The sequence below is a fragment of the Poeciliopsis prolifica genome, unplaced genomic scaffold, assembly GCF_027474105.1.
Source record: "Poeciliopsis prolifica strain line A6 unplaced genomic scaffold, Auburn_PproV2 SCAFFOLD018, whole genome shotgun sequence".
Taxonomy (NCBI): Eukaryota; Metazoa; Chordata; class Actinopteri; order Cyprinodontiformes; family Poeciliidae; genus Poeciliopsis; species Poeciliopsis prolifica.
Window position 1 is genome coordinate 242,501 of NW_026562393.1, and position 18,669 is coordinate 261,169.

An 18,669-nucleotide genomic window follows, 5' to 3' on the forward strand; every position below is an offset into this window, starting at 1 on the left:
CGAAAAGCCACGTCTTCACAAGTGAGGATGAACTTCTTCGCTGCCAGCGCGGCAACAGAAGTTTGCACTCTGAGCAGCAAATGTGTGCGCGCCTGCATGCATGTGTGTGTGTGCGTCGGTGTGTGTACGCTCACCTGTCCAGGCTGAGCGAGGATCGGTAGATTCCTGTGGGGTACAGGGGCTTCGGGTCTCGGATCAGAGCATCTCCTGCTGGCCTCTGGTTCCACCGCTGAGCCAAGCGGGAGATCTTACTGTCCGACCTGACGTACAGAAACGGGGGAAGAGACGGGAATAAAATTCCTACGGCTTCAGCCCTCCTTGCATTCACTCCCCAGACAGAAAGGAAGAATTCCCTTAAGGAATTCTTTCAGATTCCTAAGGGGGAAAATTGTTTAAAGAATCTCCCGCCAGAGACACTAAAGGATGAACTCTGATCTCAACAAGTGTCTTTGCGTAACAGGTGCAGCTTTTGACAGACTGCTGCAGCAAACCTCCCTACCCTCCCCCAAAAAACCCCAAACTCTCCTTTGAGTCTTGATCCTCTGAGGGTCCTACGCAAGACCTCACCGATGGGTATAAATCTCACACACACACGCGCACACACACCTGTTCACGCAGATCTCGGTGTGTAGAATCGGAACGATCCCGGCTTGAATCCTCTCCAACTTCCTCCCATACTCACTGTAGGAACCAGCAGGAGGATGAGCAGCAGATTTATCCCAGCGCTCCAGCCTCCTCCGCTGGGTTAAACCTCTCAGACTGATGCCTCCCGGCTGGTACCCCGGAGCTCCGGATCATCTCTGCAGGAGGAGAGGAGTCTCCACGGCGGGTCCAGGGCGAGAGCGAGCGCTATCTGTTCGCTCCTCGCTTTGGAGCTCTGGCTTAGACACCTGTTCGCCGGCGGGTGCATCGACACGCGCACCCGCCCGCCCGCTCGCCCGCGCACGCACACACACGCTCTCACACACGCTCTCACACACTCGCAGGGAGGGGAGCGAGGGAGATGGAGGAGGGGCGGCGGAGTGAAAAGGCTGCGAACAAAAGGGGCAGAGCGAGGGGAGGTGACGGTGAGAGGAGGTGAGATCACCGATGCTCCAGAGGAAGGAGGAGAGGAAGACAAATAAGGGGGGAAAAAATAGACGGATGTTACAGAAAAAAGGAGGAGAAACAATGAAATCTCTGAGGTTTGAATTTAGTTAGATTCAATTATTTCTTGTAAGACGAGAGTATCTTCAGACAGTCTGAAATGTGAAAAGAATAAAGTTGCAGCTGAACATGTTCGGGGAAATATGGGGTGCGTGAAGTTAAAGTAAAAAAATGAATACATATAAAAAAGTAAAATTTGAATAAGGTAAAGAAATCGATGATACATGAGATGAAAAAGAAACATTACTTGAGCTACAACTATTCTGTGGAGATTATACTTTTGCTATTTTTTTTTTTTTAGTTTGACAACTAAATATTTAGCTCAGACATAAAGATTTAGTTGGGAAATAAACATTTTCTTCTGAAATAAAATGTTCAGCTTTCAAATTAAATATTTAGTTAGCATGAGAAAATAGTTAGTTAAAAACTAAAACTAGTTAAAACCATTCTGCCCAAATATTTAGCATGAGCGTATGCTAAGGATAGACGCTTAGTATTTAGTTTTCAGAGTAAATATTTAGCATTCTAACTAAATATGAAATTTGAAAGTTGTGTATTTTGTTTGTAAATCACTTGTTTAGATGTATAAAAGTGAAAACTAAATATTTAGCATTCTAGCTAAATATGCAACTTGAAATCTGAATATTTAATTTGAAAATGAAACATTTAGCTCATATTTAAGTATTTAGTTAGGAACTGCTTGCAAATGAAACATGTAGCGTTCTAAATAATTTAAAAGCCAAATATATTTTTTTAATTAATTATTTAAAAAATATGAAAATATATTTTTGAATAAAATATTTAGACTGGAATTCAAGACATTTTTAAATATGGCAAACATAAGACTTTGATGAATGAACTCCCATTTTTTTCCCTGACAATCTAAATATAAAAAATATTGCTGTCAATCTTTTACTGTGCAACTTTACTAATTGTAACTCACAGGAAAATACCAAAAGCAATACTCTGAAAAAAAAAAAGAGCTTTAAGATCTAATCTGTAAATCAGGGAACTGACAATAAATGAAAGAGTAGATAGAATTGAAATAAAAGACAAAAACAGTTTTCTCTTTGGAAGACATGGGCTTTTCTGCAGGTTGACGTGATCCGATTGAACAAACAAACATCTCTGAAGAGTTGGAGATGATATCTCAGGGTTTTATCCAGCTTCAGAGGATTCAGACTTTTCCCTTACACCAAGGTTTGGAAGAAGACACTTTGACCGGTACAGACAGAGAGGCTCATAGGCAAGAGATTTTACAAAATAGCTTTTTGCCACTGAGATAGGCAGGATTTTTACGGAACGGCTTAGTGTCTCTGAAGTCGTGGAAAGAAGAGCGCCTGGTTTCGTTGAAATGACTGCTTGTCCTGCTGGAGATGTTGCCTCTGCAAATCTGATCTTGGATAAGTGGAAGATAAATGGGTCAAAATGACACTTGAGCCGCTTCAACATTGGCTTCACAATGTCTCGAGGATCACACTGGGCCAACTTTCTCTGGGATGGGATGCAGAAAGAAACACGAGAACGGATGTGTAACATGAAATAACAAAATAAAAAAACACCAATAAAAGAGGAAAATTGCGTGTGCTCAAAGGTATTTGTATTTGGTGGAGTAAAAGCTGGTTTTAGGTGTTTTTTTTTTTTTTGGACCAAACAAACACTTAAGTCTCACATCCCAACAACAGACTCCTCCGTCTTCCTAATGATGTCTGCAGCGATGTGACTGTTAGCTTCCAGCCAAAAAAAATCAAAAACACAGACACTGATTTATAACCTTCACAGGACATCAGACTTTGTTGTTGTGATTTAGAGTAAATGAAAACATCCAAATCCGTCACAGCAGAAATACCTTTTTGCTCCTCCAGATTTTCATCCCTTCAACCCAAACTCTCTCATCTTTTCCTGGTTCTCAGAAATGAGGATTTTATTCATATCTGAGTTGCAGGAAAAAAAAAATCTAATCAACAAATAGACAGCTTGTTGCAGATTTAGAGAACATGTAAATTGGTCGTGTTTGTCCACTTAAGAGTCGGAAGCGCTCTCCGGTCTCAGCGGCTCGGTGTCAGACTGTCCCGTCCTTCGGACTGAGAATAAAACACCTCCAAGCAGCAGCAGCAGCAGCTTGTAATGATGTCCCTCTCACCTTCGCATGTTTCTGAGCAGAAATCTCGTCTCGCTCAGTTCCTGGAACTTTCGGTGCATAAGGACCCAACAAAAATTCACATTTTTATACACCATCGATCCTTATAGTCTATTCATGTCTGGATTGAGTTCACAGAAAGACTCTTTCTGCATGCAATACTTGGCGTCGCTTGAAAAAAAAAAAAAAATCAATCACCGAATTTCATAGAGGATGACAGAATCCTCCAGAATAAAATTCTCCTTTAGTCGTTTGTGAACCAGCCCTGATTTAAGGTGTTTCGTATCAAGTGGGGAGATGACAGCTGTGATGTGTTTGACGGTCTTTTATAACATGTTTTCTTTTACTTACAAGTTTTCACAGACATGCTCTTTCTAGCCGAAAGACCAAACCGGACCATCCGGAAGCTTTTCTTATCACCCAGAAATCCAGCACACATTCCTATTGCTGGTTATTTGTGCACACCTGGTCTAAAATATGCAATTATAGAATATAAAGCAGTAAAAAAATGTTTTAAATCATCAGACGACAGCGCCGTTTCTCTTTCCTGATGTCCACAGGTGAATACCATAAATACTTGCTGTCAAGGACGAAACTAATTTTGCTCCAATCTGATAATGAAAAACCGACTATGATCTATTGAACTATGTCGGCTATGTTTTTGTTTTTAGAAATCATAAATTCATTTTTGTGGGTGGAATGAATGTAATGGAGAAGTAATCAGACAAATGAGCAAAATTTTTGCAAACCAGAAAATGCATTCAATAGTAGACGCATCTGATGCTGAAAAGTGTGATTTGATTCGATCGAATAATAAATGACGCAGAGGTTAAAGGTCAATATGGTTACACACTCTTCTGCCTGCAGGACAGAAGAGTCAGTTCAGCTTACTGACACCGGATCTGACCCCACTGACACGTTTTTACCTCTGTTCCACGAAGGCTACGGTTTCGAACAGTGATGCGGTTTCACACCTGTGCTGTGTGCTATGCTGTGTGCTGCATTTTGCGAAGCCAACCTGAAACGGGCCAGCCGACCCTCCAGCAGGTCCTGGAGGAGGCCGTCGGACCGCAGAGACTCTCTTTGTTTTCGTCTATGAGTGCAGTCCAGACAAAAGGCCTGGGAGCTGGACGGGAGCCCGTTGCTGCGATTCAACAGCTTTCTGTCCGACTTATCTGCTGCTCCAGCTGCTTCGCGTAAGGAAGACGGGATGTTGGGTGACTGAAGGCTCAGCTCCATTTACCGATGAGTTTTTTTTTTTAAACAGAAGGTGAAATGTATGAGTGACACACAGAGAAGCAAAGTGAACGATCGGCATCACCACTCAGTTATTTTGAGCTCCTTTGTAAAGTCAGGACCGTTTCTGTTTCGACGAGGTGACACCTTCACAGAAATGCAAACTGATGATTTAAATATTAACTGGAGTGACGGCAACACTCCTCAAACGCTGGAGTTTGAGGGCGTGTTAGGATGTTCCAATGTTACTAAACTTCACCTATACTATAACCTATACTATAATTAATTTACACAATGTTACAGATATATCACCTGACCCTGTAGCGAAGGTTTATTGGTGACTTCATGTCGCCTCAAGTTTGGTAAGCAATATGGCTGCCAAGCATTGGATTGCACACACTGTGGATATGCGCCTTGCTAACCATTGTCTTATTACCTCCACAAACATTAAATTCTACGTCTCCAACCACATTGTTAACCTTCTAATGATTGAGCCTGAACACAACGTCGATATCATTAAGGATTATTTCTGGAAGAAGAACGGCGCCTGGAAGAGGCGTCGCTTTAGTTACAGTGGTTGATTTCTGTTGAATTATTTTTTCCCTCTAAAAGCCACAAAACGATCTTCAATTTACTGCAACACGATTCATCCCCCCGCCCCCGACCGTCCAAATACGAGTACATTTCTCTCTGCTGCACCACCGTAGTTTTCCCCACGGTGGAAAACTACCACCGCCGTTGATCTGCAGAGACCTAAAGAAGCACTTTGTACAAAAAAATTAATAAATAAAAGAAAAAGCTTGGATTTCTGATAGAAAAATATAATCTCCTGTCTCATCTAGTAATTTTATGAGGCAATCTGGGAGTTAGCAAGCTTTACTTGGTATTCCTCCTCCACAGTGAGGCTGAGACAGCTGGTGGAGGGGCAGGAAGCGTACTTATTCACAAAAAAAAAAAAAAAAATCTGCAGACTGTAGCATGCAGATGTGACCCTCCTGGTTTCATTGTTGTGATGCTCTGGTACGATCTTCTAAAGTGTATAGCTGCTTCACGATGCAGCATGATTACGCTCTGCTTATATGAATGCAGTGTGACCTCAGATGCTCCAAAGAGAAAAGTGGCCTATTGCATGCATGACAGTGGTGGTGAGGGAGAGCACGCTTTTCAGTAAAGTCATGTGTTTATTAAGTTCATCAACTAGACGCATCGGCTTGTGTTCCACCGAAGAGAGTTTTCTTTATTTGTTGCTTTGTTTCATCAGTTTTTGTCTTTTGTTTTCCTGTTTTGCTTGTTCAATGCTCCTTCTCTGACTTCCGTCTCAGCTCCAAACATTATGATTTCTGCTGAGAACTGGTTTATCAAAGTGGGCAAAATGTTTGCAAGTTTTGTGACCTGATCCCGCGTGATGTATTAATTAAAAAAGAAAAAAAAAAAAGAAAAAAAGGCAGACACCGTGACTGACGGTAACAGTTTTTGTTGCGGATCGTGGTGAGAACGATTCGTTGAATCCATATTCATATTCATATTCATATTCTCCTCCTCCCTCTCAGATGGTTCTGCTGTCACATCTGCAACCTTCCCGTTTTTTTTTTTTTTTTTTTTTTTACATTTTTAATTTTATTTCTTTATCCTTTTCTCCCTGGATCTACAGCTGCCGCAGCGAGAACAAAGCCGCCAGACAATAGTTTGCTTTGACATGGCAAACATGGAACAATGGATGCTCTGGCATCCTGCCAGCCTCTGCTCGGCTGCAGCCAGCGGCTCATTGGCTGCTGCAGTTTGTTTCCATGGTGCCCAAAGCAACAGGTGAGGAGGGAGCAGAAACAGTTAAATGTCCCCTTATAAATATTTACTGATGTTTTTTTCTTTTTTTTCCCCCTCTTCACTGTTATTATTATTTTGTTCTGCATCTCTGGTTTTCTAGGAACAAACAAGCTGGATGAATTACTTCAATCATCTCTTCGTCGAGAAGCGCTATTTTTATGAAAACATGCGTCATGTTTTATGTGCTGCTAAAAAGGACGTTTTGAGACTAATTTGACATCTGAGGCACGCTTCACACGTTCAGCTGGCTGAAACATCTGCAGACGGTTGAAAGAGCTGACGGAAAGCAAAGACCAAAACTGTTTTAGTGAAAGAAAAAGTACAAATAAATATCCATAACACGGAAACAGGCTGAGACTACGTCTCTTCCCAAGAGAGGACATTGCAGCAGGTTCGTCCTACAATAAGGTGCTGAAATACAATTTTAAAAAAATAATAATGATAATAATAAAAACCAGGATCTCTGTCTGGGGTTCTGCAGGTCTCAGGTAGTTTCAGTGTTAAAGTTCATGACTTGACAATTAAAAAAAAAAAAAAAAGTCTGAAAAAGTTTAGCTTTGTGTTGGAGAGGTAGAAGCACAAAATCACTTTTTCTATGTGAGAATATGGCAACTCGGATATGCAAATGAAGTACAAAACGTCTGGAAAGATGTATATCAGAACCAGATTAGAAATGTTTTGCCATAATGCACCATGCCTGATTAAAAAAACAAAAAACAACAAACATCTCATTTTGTACATGTGAAAAATGCCATAAAAATCATTGAGAACTACAAACAATAAGAAATATTTGACCTGCGGTGTGTTTAAGGCGCTATTGATGTTTACGGATTCAAAGTAAAAAGGCTTCAAGTCTATCAACACTGTGATTTCATCTCAGATCTAACACTTGGCACATTGTGCCAGTTGCCTTCATGGTGGGAAAGGCCGGGCTTGGTGTCGGCTGCTCTCACAAAACGAGATCAGCTCCGCAGGATGCTGCGGCGACGGAGCGCGCTTTGCTTTCCAAGTTCGAGTTTCTGTGAAGTTAAGATGCGAGTTTGAAACGGATGAGAGTTTAATTGTTTCAAACGGATCCCCTGAGAACGCGGCCATATTTCCCGTCGGTGTGTAGTGATCCGGTTCTGTGAGTCGTTGTGTGTGTTTGCAGGTCTTCCTGCTCGAGGAGTTCTGCAGCACACACACACACACACACACACACCACACACACACACACACACACACACACACACACACACACACACACACACCCCACCCCACCCACACACACACCCACACACACACCCCCACCCCCCCCCCCCCCACACACACACACACGCACACACACACACACACACACACACACTGACTAAGAGAGTGAATCGCTGCTCTTCAGCTCCTCTTGCCTGTTTGCTTGATCTGATCAGGCGTTCCTCCTTGTCACGACTCTGTAGTTCAGCCGGGAACACGCGGCTTTAATGGAGAGAGTGTGTGTGCGTGTGTGTGCGCGTGTGTGTGTGGAGTTTACGAGTGAGTGGGAGTTTCCCTCGGGGGGGAGGGTGACAGCGAGGAAATGACTCGCATCAATCACAGAAGATGCTTCATCCCCGGCTTCCTGCCGTCCCGACGCTCCGAGCTGCAGGAATCTCGGAACGAACCATCAATTGACGGAACTGAAAGAATTCATTATGGCTGCTGCTGCTGCTGCTGCTGCTGCTGATGATGATGATGAACTCCTGGCTGAGTCTCAACTCTTCGGAGCCAATTAGAAACTAATCAAGTCCCTTTGTCTCCCCTGAGGAACGCCGCATTCACACACCCTGAGATCTGAAAACATCAACACCTGCTTCAGTGTCCCCAGGCTGAAATTCCAGCTTGTTTGTTTGTTTATTTATTTATTCATCGGAAAACCATTTTTTGAAATCGTTTTAGCACAAAAGGGAGACATTGCATTGTAAAACAGCTCAGAGTTTCTCAGAAACACCTCACAATAACTGCCCTCAACCCTAAACTCCACCCCCTCTGCCAACACCTGGCTCACCCCAATCCTTATGGCTGCCAGACAACACTTTGATGATGCGAGTCATAACAATAGCTTAGTCGTGCAAATATGTTAATACGCTACAAATAAGACAACATAACTTAAAAGAAGACTTTCAGCCAAATATAGAGTCTCGTTTTAAGTAAATAACTCCTTAATCTTGAAGAGAAAGTACTAGTTTCATAAATGAATTCATAACACGAGGAAAATGCCTTGTTTTAAGTTCAATAATCTGTCATCAATATTAAGAAATTATTCACTTAAAACAAACTTCTAAATCTCGTTCAGAGGATACTTGTAAGTCAGTTTTGTCTTCAAGTTTGCTAAGATGTTTGCACTTGAAACAAGACAAAAAAAAAAATACTTGGTAAGATTCTGCGTTTTTGCAATGTCTAGAGGAGGAACCGGCTTCATCATAAACCTTTACTGAGGCGTTAAATGTGTGACGACAAAAACTGAAGAGGATGGCTGTTGATCCAGGGATGTTAACCCAGGTTGTATTTCAATTGAGTTTCCCATTTTTAGCATTCATGTCTTTTTGCCATTCTTTAATGGAATAATCTTGTCATTTTAAATGACCTGTCAAATTAAAGTACAACAAAAATTTTTATTTTCTTTTTGTCTATGTGAGTTTTCTATTAACTCTCCAATCAGGTGTGATTTGAAACAGCCTCCTCATTGGAGGATGTAATTGGACGCAAGAGACTCCTTGCTCTTGCAATAATAAGGCAAATGTTGCCGTTTAGAGTCACACGCGTTAGTGAAAGAGGAAGTTACATTAGAAGCGGACTCAAAGATTGGTCAAAATTCAGCCATGTTGCAGCGATTGGTCAGAAATGAAGGAAACAACAATAACAACAAAAAACGTTAACAAGACTGGTAAGGAAAAAGTTACAATGACTGGTGAAAATTGTGCAGGTCTGCACAAAACATTTATGAGTAATGACAGAATTTGCATTAAGAGTTACAATCACATTATCACAACTTCCTGGGTGAAACAAAGTACACCTGTAGCTCATTTATTTGACGTTTATCAGTCAAATATTCTAAACCAGATGATTTCTTGTACATTAGCATCTCCAAACTCTCCTGAGTAGGTAAACCCTATTTGTAAAACTACAAATTTGACTTTGCATTCGACGTCAATGGAGATTACCAGAAGTCGTCCTGGATCGGCCGGAGCTGCTGAGAGAGAGTAAGTCTCTGGCTGTCTGCTTTCATTCAACTATTTTTTTGTTAATGTCCTGGAAGTGTCTTTTCGGACAGCAAGGCAAAAATGAATCTATAAATTTTTAAAACAGGTCAGAATTAATTTAATGTTTTCTAGTAAATACTTTTGTGGTTTGGGTTTTGTGTGTGTGTAGGTGTGTATGTGAAAATCTTTTTAAGCAAATCATCCTGTTCAATTCTATTCTGAAAACCTCGAGTTGCTTATAATAAAAGAAGCTATGAATGTTTTTTTTTTTTTTCAAGCTGTTTGGGGCACAGAAAACAGAGTGTAGCAAGAGGAAATCAGGACCACCTTATGGTGTTTAACAAAGGCGTCCCTCAAAGCTTCAGATTGGTATCCGTTCAGTTTGTGACCCCTCACATGTTTGTCTGAACGGCGCCTGCAGATGACTTGCAGCTCCGTTCTCAAGCACACGGCTGAACTGGAGCGCATCCACCTGAAACAGCAGGCAGGACTCAAAGTAAGCCGAACACTGAGCAGAAGAGGACAAGCTGCAGAGTTAGGAGCCGTGTCCCTGTAAATGTGTCACACCATCACTCTCATCCTCACTGTGACTGCAAAAAAAAAAAAAAAAGTCATGACTCAAGTGCCAAGACGGACAAGTTTTCAGATTTTCTGCGGCGACGAGCAGGAAAGAACAAAAGACAAAACAAAAAACGAAAAAAAACACACCACACTGTAGTTTTTTAGTTTTTAAGAGTCACTTCCCTCCTTCCCCCACTTCAAGAAGAAGAGGAGAGGAGAGGAGAGGAGAGAGGAGAGGGAGGAGAGGAGAGGAGAGGAGAGGAGAGGAGAGGAGAGGAGAGGGAGGAGAGGAGAGGAGAGGAGAGGAGAGGAGAGGAGAGGAGAGGAGAGGAGTTCTGCACGAGACGAAAGAGATCGAACGTTGCTTTGATGACTCAAAAACTTCCAGTCACGACTGACACTGCTCGTTGTTCTCGTGTGAGGTGTGCGAGTTCGTGTTACGTTCTCTGAAATCCCTCACACACTGTTTTTATGCAACCTGTCAAATTAGTTTTGGCAGAGCGAGAGCACTGCGTTTTCTAACAGCTGTCAAGAAAACGCCTCTTTTAAAATCTGCAGACATCCTAGATGTGTTTCAGCGGTTCGGTTTTACGACCAATCTGGTTCAACTAATCTGAAAAAAAGTTTGTTTCGACAAGCTGAATGGAAGTGCAGGATAGAAAGGAGGTGCACTTATGTATCTGATTTATTTTTTTATGTAGTCCCAGTAGAGGGACTGTGCATTTGTCCCGTTGGACACCACATTGTTAGACGTTACCGCCTCTGCAACAAAGAATAAGCCAATCAAATGTTCCATTATTTGATGAAGACAATGCAGGAAAAAAAAAAAAAAAAACATCATTGCAGCAAAACGTGTTTGAACTGCTCCCAAATAACACAGATCAATTTTATCATTCATTTGAAATCATCAACCAATTTTAGGAGCAGCTTTATAATCTGCAAGATCATCAATACTCATTCTGCTGGAAACTCAAAGGACGCCACAAATGTCTGAAATCGGTGAATACTCGAGTCTCCTCCTCTAACTGCATAAGATTCTGGCGAGAGGAACGTCTGGTTTCTGCTCATGATCTTATTATCTTTGCGGCCGAAGCTCCGATTTGAGAAAAGGGGGTGCAGGGAAGCACCTGTGGCCAAAGAACAACAACCCAGCAACTCTTTAGTTCGTCCGGGCAAGGAAGAGGCAACTGTGACTCTGCCATGAGTGACATTTGATCTTTATCAGAGCTAAAATATCGATTGTCTTCCATTTTCTAGATCTTTAATAAAAGAGCAGAACAAACCAAACAATGAAACTGACGCTGCATGCATGGCTGAATGCAGCTTCTTTTTCTTTTTCTACCCCCTCCTAAATGTACCACACGTTTTATTAAAAACTAATCAAAATACCATGAATGGGATTATTTTTGTCCTCATTTATTTATGATTAGGAGTCCGAGCTCTTGTAATCTGATTAGATTCACCAGCAGTTTGGCGCATCGACCGTTTCATCCACAATCACCTGCGGATTATGGCGTCCTAACGCACAGGGAGCGTCGTTGGACCTGGCAGGAGACAGACGTGAACTCCCTGCGATTCATCAGCTCCTCCAAACATGCCTTTGTTTCCTCGCCTCCGTTTCCAAGGCAACCGGTAGCCGGAGGCCATTATTGTTAATAGCTACCTCGGGCCCCTAAATGTCTGAGTGTGTGTGAGCTTTAAAGTGCACGCTTAGACTCAAACAAAACCCCACGAGGTGAGGTTTGATGTGTCGCGCTCTCCGTGGAAGCCGGCATTTACGGAATTACAGAGAGGCACGAGTCGTGTGGGAGTTACAGAATGTTCTGGTTCTGGAGTCACTGTGTTAAAATCCACCTGATTCAGTGCAGGGATGCGACGTGGTGCTGATCTGCTGCTGCCCATTCTGTTCCTGGCTTTCTTCGCGACCTGACCCAGTGATGTCGAACACCTGAGTGGAAATGATGATGGAAGGAACCTGGATTTTTATCTAGACGGATATAATACAGTTATTACTTCCAAAACGCAGCAGGCGCTTTCCCGTTTTATTTACTGCATGGAGGTTTCAACGTCTCCAGCAGGTGCCGCTGTTTTTAGTACGGTCGTGCCTCGTCCTGCGCCACAACAGTGGTCCTGCTCCAAAACCCGTGTACAAGTGGAGGATATGACCGAAATGAACACGGTGACCAAAAATGATCTTCAATATTCATAGTCGATGTCGTAATAAGCCTAATACTGTAAGCCTGATAGCCATTTAACTTTGTAGAGATGGAGATTGAAGTGGATTGTGAGAAATGTGGTCCTGCCAAACACATTCCACACTGATTCAAGTATATTAGATTTTCATTTTTACTTTGTATTATTGGCCTTTTCCAGTTATTATGAGACATGCAACAGGTGCCAAAACTTCCTCTCCTTGATACAAACCTGATACTTCCCATACTCCCATAGTGTTGGTCGACACTAACCCTTTAGCATTTAATTTAATTTGGAGAATGTAAATTGTTTCTTTTATTATGATAAAATAACAGCAAAGTCTTTTTCCAGCTGGTCATAGTAGGCAATACACGAAATAGGAAGGTGTAATGGTAAAGCTTAAAGAGAAGCAGTGAAGGTCCATCTGTTTTATGAAGACAGATGGATGAATCACCTGCGGATTTCACTGAAACGTCGAAACACTTTTTCAAAATAAAGTGAAGGTTTGACACATTTAGGTAGAAATACCTGCCCTCTGGTTTCAGGCAGTGGAAATGGGAGGCAATAACAACAGTGAAGTAATCTGGTTTGTGGGTTACTCTCTCAAAAAGAAGAAGGAAAAAAAATGCAGTTTTATTAAATCAGGACATATTACTTCAGGGGTTCGGGAAGGGATTTTTTTTCTCTCTTTTTCTAAACGGGAAAATGAAAAACCGAGCAGAAATGAGATGCTAACGGAGTCAGAAATAGGAGGAGGTGAGACTCACTTTTTTCTGCTGTCGTATCGGCCAGGTGTTCCCAGGCTCTGCGGAGAAAATGGGGAGAAAATGATCAGTCGCTGCGCAGGATCACGTCAAGCGGCCGCTTAAATAACCCGCTTCGTATTAAAAGAAAGCAACTGCTACTTTGAGTGGTTTATTTCCATTTTAGCCAGTCATTATGTGCGTTTCATCTTATCAACGTATGCAGTTCACAGTTGGGAGAGCTACGGTTCATGTTTCAGAGCCATTGCAGTCAAATGAAAATCTTCCCACAATGAAAAATGTCAGATGAAATCATGGAATGAAGAGTTTTAAAACGCTTTCCTGGACACTTTATATCAAATCAAAACATGGTACAAAGGCTTCCACTTATATCCTGACAGAATGGTTTTCCGAAAGTCAGAAAAAGCTTTGGAGTTTTCCCATAATTCTTTATTCTGCATCTTTCAGAGTGTAAAACTCACAAATATCCACATCAATAAATCAGATTGCTCTGAAACAAAATCAAAATTAAATAAATACATTTTAAAAACTGATTCATTTGAAGCTTCTCTGTGCTGTTAATCCTCCGGAGCCGTCAAGGTACAGCCAAAAGTCTCCTGGGACATCTCAGGCCCTCGGGGGCCAATTGTGTCTACAGAGGGACGTCTGTTCGCAGGGGCAGACTTAATGTAAGAACACACACACGGGCTTCTCTAACCACTTAACCCACCAAACACAGAGTTCACCAGGAGAACACAATAATCTGCCTTGAACCCGCTGCACCGCTGAGAAAACAGCTGGATTTCAGCGCGGCACGCACAGACGCAGCTGCAGCCTGCATTCACCGTGATCCCCGAAAAAAACCTCTATGGCTGAAATGAGCGTGTGGATGAGCAACAAACTGCAGCTCATTACATCCAGAGTGAGAGAGAGAACGCATATAACAAATGGTACTTCTTTTCTTTGCGTCATCTCTCTATTTTTGATTTTATTTTATTTTTTACGTTAAAGATTTCATATTTCATTAAGTAGGTATTTGGTTTAGATTGCTTCTTGTTCTTTCTAAATTTTGGAAATATGGCAAATATGCTGGAGCTCGACGCGATGAAAGAATCTGCAGCTGAAACGAAAACTGCACAAAAAAAAACAAAAACAAACAAAAAAATAAAACAGAAAAACAATGAAAGAATGAAGACCCCGACTTTGCAGCTTCCAAGAAGGACGACTTTGTTTTGTCCTCATCTGATCGACCACAAAAGTGGTTCAACAGCACATCACTTTCCTCACAGCCACAATGTCCTTGTATATATGATATTTTTACATCATATATTGTATTATATGTTTGAAGCCTTGAGGTCCATTCGGTCGCGATGCCGTTCTGAAGTTATGGAACGGTGCCATCATTAGCCAGCATCAGCAGCAGCAGCGCCGTCCACACAGTTAACTGGAAGTTAAACCACTTTCAGGTTTCCTGCCAAAGCTCCAGGTGGTTTTGGTTTGAGTTACACCAAAAACAGCCAGGAGTTTGGATCTGGAGGTTCCGGGTGTTTGCGTCCAACATTTAAAAGTCTGATTTGCTTCAACTTGCAGCTCAAAAAGAGTTTTTTAAAATTTTTTTTGCCTCTATTCTAGACTAACTAGAGATTTTATAGATGTATTTGCATGTTGGGATGTAAATCTTTTTTTTTTGGTTCATAAAAAAAGATAAAATCTATCTTTAAGAAATTACATGATGGTCAAATAACGGTTCTGCTTGTACATAGCTTGTTCATCGTTTGTATTGCAGGTTCAAAAAAAACGGATGAAAGTGGTGAAGAATACCTCCTCAGTGGAGCAAGTCGGGCATAAATACTCTCCAGTCAACACAGAAAGTCAATCTGCCTGTCAAGGTTTACTGCTAATTTGAACTGATGTAACCTTGTTCTCACACCCACACACACTCGCATACACAAATCCAGGTCGACCACAGCCAGCTGAGCCCCCTCCGCACCCCCGGGCCCCCGACCCTCTCCTCTCCGAACCCTGCCCTCCCTCCAGGCCGTCCCTTCACTTCATCATGCTAATTTGAACAAGGCGTTATTCTGAGGCGTGTCAGAGCCCGCTCTGTGGCGGCTCCTTGGCCTCTCCTCAGGTTAATTACTGCAGCAAAGCCCGCATTCACAGCCTGGCGCAACAGGACGCTGCAGCCGGACCGGGCTGAGCTGGGCCTCCTGGCTCTGGCTGCTGGCACCTCTGAGGGCTGGATGTTGGATCTGTGGCCGTCCAACTGCACCGGTCCAACAGCCAGGCTCAAAGCTGGGAAGGAAGACGAATTAAAACTAGAAGATGTATTAAGTATATGTCTTGTTTTGACAAAACTGGCACAAAAAAAGAAACCAAATTAACACATCTTGAGTTCTGTGTCATACTTTGGGACATTAATGAGAAGTTCATTCATGTCACTGACATAATTCACAAAGTAAAGCACATTAAATACAATATTTACAGTGTTTTCAGCCCTTTGTTTTTGATAACTATGATAATTTTCAGCATAACGCTAATGAAAGCTGGATATTTACAAGATTAGAATTTTACACCAGACTAACAAAATATAAAATTAGAAATAGAAATGCTGACTTAAGGTTTTAACAAATATGCCAGTCATGTTTTATTTTAATAAAGAAAAAGCTAGCCTAATCTATCTTTGGTTTTTCATACCATTTATTTTTCTTTGAAGTTCTGAGATATTTCTCTTAAAGTTTTCTCTTTTTAATTTATAAGCTTCTGGTACATTTCTTGAATTATTTTCTGTATTTTTCTTCCTTCTACATTCCTTCAAATACAGTTATTTCAAACTAAACTGTTGGTTAAAGTTTTTAGTTTTTTTTTATTTAGTTTTTTTAAATAGTGAATTCAAGGATTTTCATCTCAGAAAGTTTTATGGGAAAAATCTACGGTGCCAGGATAGCCCCTGTTTCACATCATCCAAGTAAGTTAAAACATGATTTACTCGGTTAATATTTCCAGTAGACAGGAAGTTATGTGAAACTATCCATCAGCTGCCTGAAGAAAGAGCACAGAGAAAGCACACAAATTAAAGAAAACTGGATCAAGTGTTTTTTTTTCTTTTATGTTTTTTGTTTTGTTTTTTACCTGGGTGTTTAGATGACATGTTTAGAATAGGATTCACTCCAGATATTAAGCAAATCAGAACTGAGAAAAGTTATCCGTCCAGTCATCCATCCACAGTGCATGAATTACAGTCTGAATCACAGACTGAAATGCACACGTAAGTTAAAGTGCTGCGAGTGACTCGAGGTGTGTTACAATTGGAAACCGATTTTTCATCAACTTTTAATAATGCTCACAATAAACTAAGGCGATTATAGACCAATCAGACTGATTAACCGACAGTGGACACGCCCCCTAAGTCACCTTCCCAGAGCAATCCGCATAATATGTATTAATCTTATCTCTAACTTTCATTTTAAAAGTTGTACATCATTACTACTTCAAGATCCCTTCGTCTAGTCGGTCAGTCTCCCCCCTGGTCTGGATGCAGCTTGCAGCTCTTCACAGTTGGAAGCTGCTGGGAACCGTCTGTGGCTCTTGGTCATAGCAGCAGTAAAACATCAGGAGTAACTGCAGCAGCTCCATGTTTGTTTATCCAGCCTTCTCATATCATGCAGGCGCACACTCCTGAGGTGGAAGGACGGCGGCGGAGGCGGGGGAGGCAACCAATCATCTGCTTCGCTTCATGTTTTTTTAAGGGATTAAGCTTAATAAGATGGCAGGCCGAATTTATGGAGCTAATATTTCATGGGTGGGTGATTCATGAAGGATTTGGTGCGGAGAAGCAGCTTAATGGATGTTCAGAAAGACTTGCTTGACTTGTGCCCTGATGTGATTAGCCCCGTGGGAGGACGACTGCTTAATGCACCACTGTGTAAGCGTGTGTGTGTGTATGTACAGAGTGTGTGTATGCTGCAGTTACTCCTGTGTGTATGCTGCAGTTACTCCTGATGGCAAGTCGGCGGAGAAAATGAGTAAACAGAACACAAACACAAATCCCTCCTGTGCCCGACTTCAACACGTGCGGCACTTCAGACTCAGCAAACACTAACTCCTTTCCACGCCGTCCCAGGAGTCGGACAAACCGGGACACGGCCTCATCGATCCTCTCTAACACACCTGCAGCAGACGTACAAGAAACCCGAACTGTACCTTAAAAGGGAACCAAGAATCATTTCATGTATTTTTTTTTATTATTATTCATCTACTGCAGATATCTTGGTTGTTAATCCAGTTGAAATGTTCAGTTCTGTTGCTCAGTCTGGAGTTTCCCTTCAATTAATTGAAGGATGGATGATAAGTTGCAGGCTTCAAAACAGGGTTCCCCATGGCCGATGTCTGGAGACTCATTGAGACGTGGACAGAGATCCACAACAAGGCCAAAAATGTCATTTTGACAATAAGGTGACTCTCTGAGAGCTTTATGATGGATTATGATAATCCAGTCTGTCAGAGAACAGACCGGGAAATAAACAGCCCAATAACACAACAGGCAGTAACCAGGTAGACTACCCCGAGGAGCAGAAACATTGTCACACAGTGACTGGATTAACACTGAAGAGTGTTCCTTTATTGAACAGGATAATGCTTCCAAAACCATACCCGGGGCGACAGGTTACGCTTATTTTTTTAACTTTATTTTTCAATATTCGCAAAACAGATTGTCTGTAGTGGTGCAATACCGTTGCCCTGTGGCTTATCGGGTTGTCGTCTTGCAATATGGAAGTTGCAAGACATGTCGATTTGTCCCCGGGTAAGGCACTTAAACCCGAGTCGTCTCCCGATCTCTGGATCAGCACACAAAAATGCAACTGGGTGACTATGGATCGAGTGTTCAGCGTTTTGCACCATTAGTCTTGATGAAGTGAAACCTTCACCACAGATTTTGTTTGCGTGCCCTCATGCTCCACAGGGGTAATAACTGTAGACTCAACAGGCAATCCAACCACCTGCTCTCTGATATTGTTAACCAATGGGGATACTATTAGACTCAATCTGAGGCGGATAATACTTTCAAATAAGAACAGGAAGGTGAATGTGGTGCAACAATTACAGGCAGGACCTCAGCTGGGGTCCTGAGATAAGGACCCTGACTGACAGAAGAAGATTACGCATACGGAGAGGAATATCATCGTCTACGTCAAGAGAAGCCATCAACAACTTTCCTCCACTGCGAAGAGAGACGCACCAAACTGAACAAGATGGTTGTTAATGTTGAGTATTTGGAAGCGTGGCCGACGTGGGCTGGACGCCTTTGTTCACTTCCTCCGCTGCCACTGCTAAAACTACAGGCAGGCTGCAATTCTAAAGCAGCCGTCGTCGTTCTCAACGTCTTCTGTTCGCTGACTGGTGTGGATGAATTTCTATCAGAGAAATCCACTCCGGTGGGAGAAAACCCACATGGAGACAAGAATCGAACTGAGTTGCGCAGGAAGACAATGGATGTGTTACTTGAAACTAGAGGACAAGACTAGAGACATGGAAGAAGCTTAATGCAAGTTTGGAAATCCCAGTGATGTTGGAGATGGGTTTTTGTGAGAAAGCATAAATAGTTTGGGCT

General features: G+C 42.1%; 1 protein-coding gene across 1 annotated transcript in view; it reads right to left on the reverse strand.

The window, feature by feature from the left end:
- ankfn1 (ankyrin repeat and fibronectin type III domain containing 1) overlaps positions 1-18,669 on the reverse strand; it is a 74,548-nt gene that overhangs the window by 40,648 nt on the left and 15,231 nt on the right. The window contains exons 6-7 of the mRNA XM_055043205.1: positions 13,083-13,120; positions 135-260 (exon numbers count right to left, since the gene is read on the reverse strand). Of these exons, the coding sequence (XP_054899180.1) occupies positions 135-260; positions 13,083-13,120 (164 nt within the window). The remainder of the gene's footprint in view (positions 1-134; positions 261-13,082; positions 13,121-18,669) is intronic.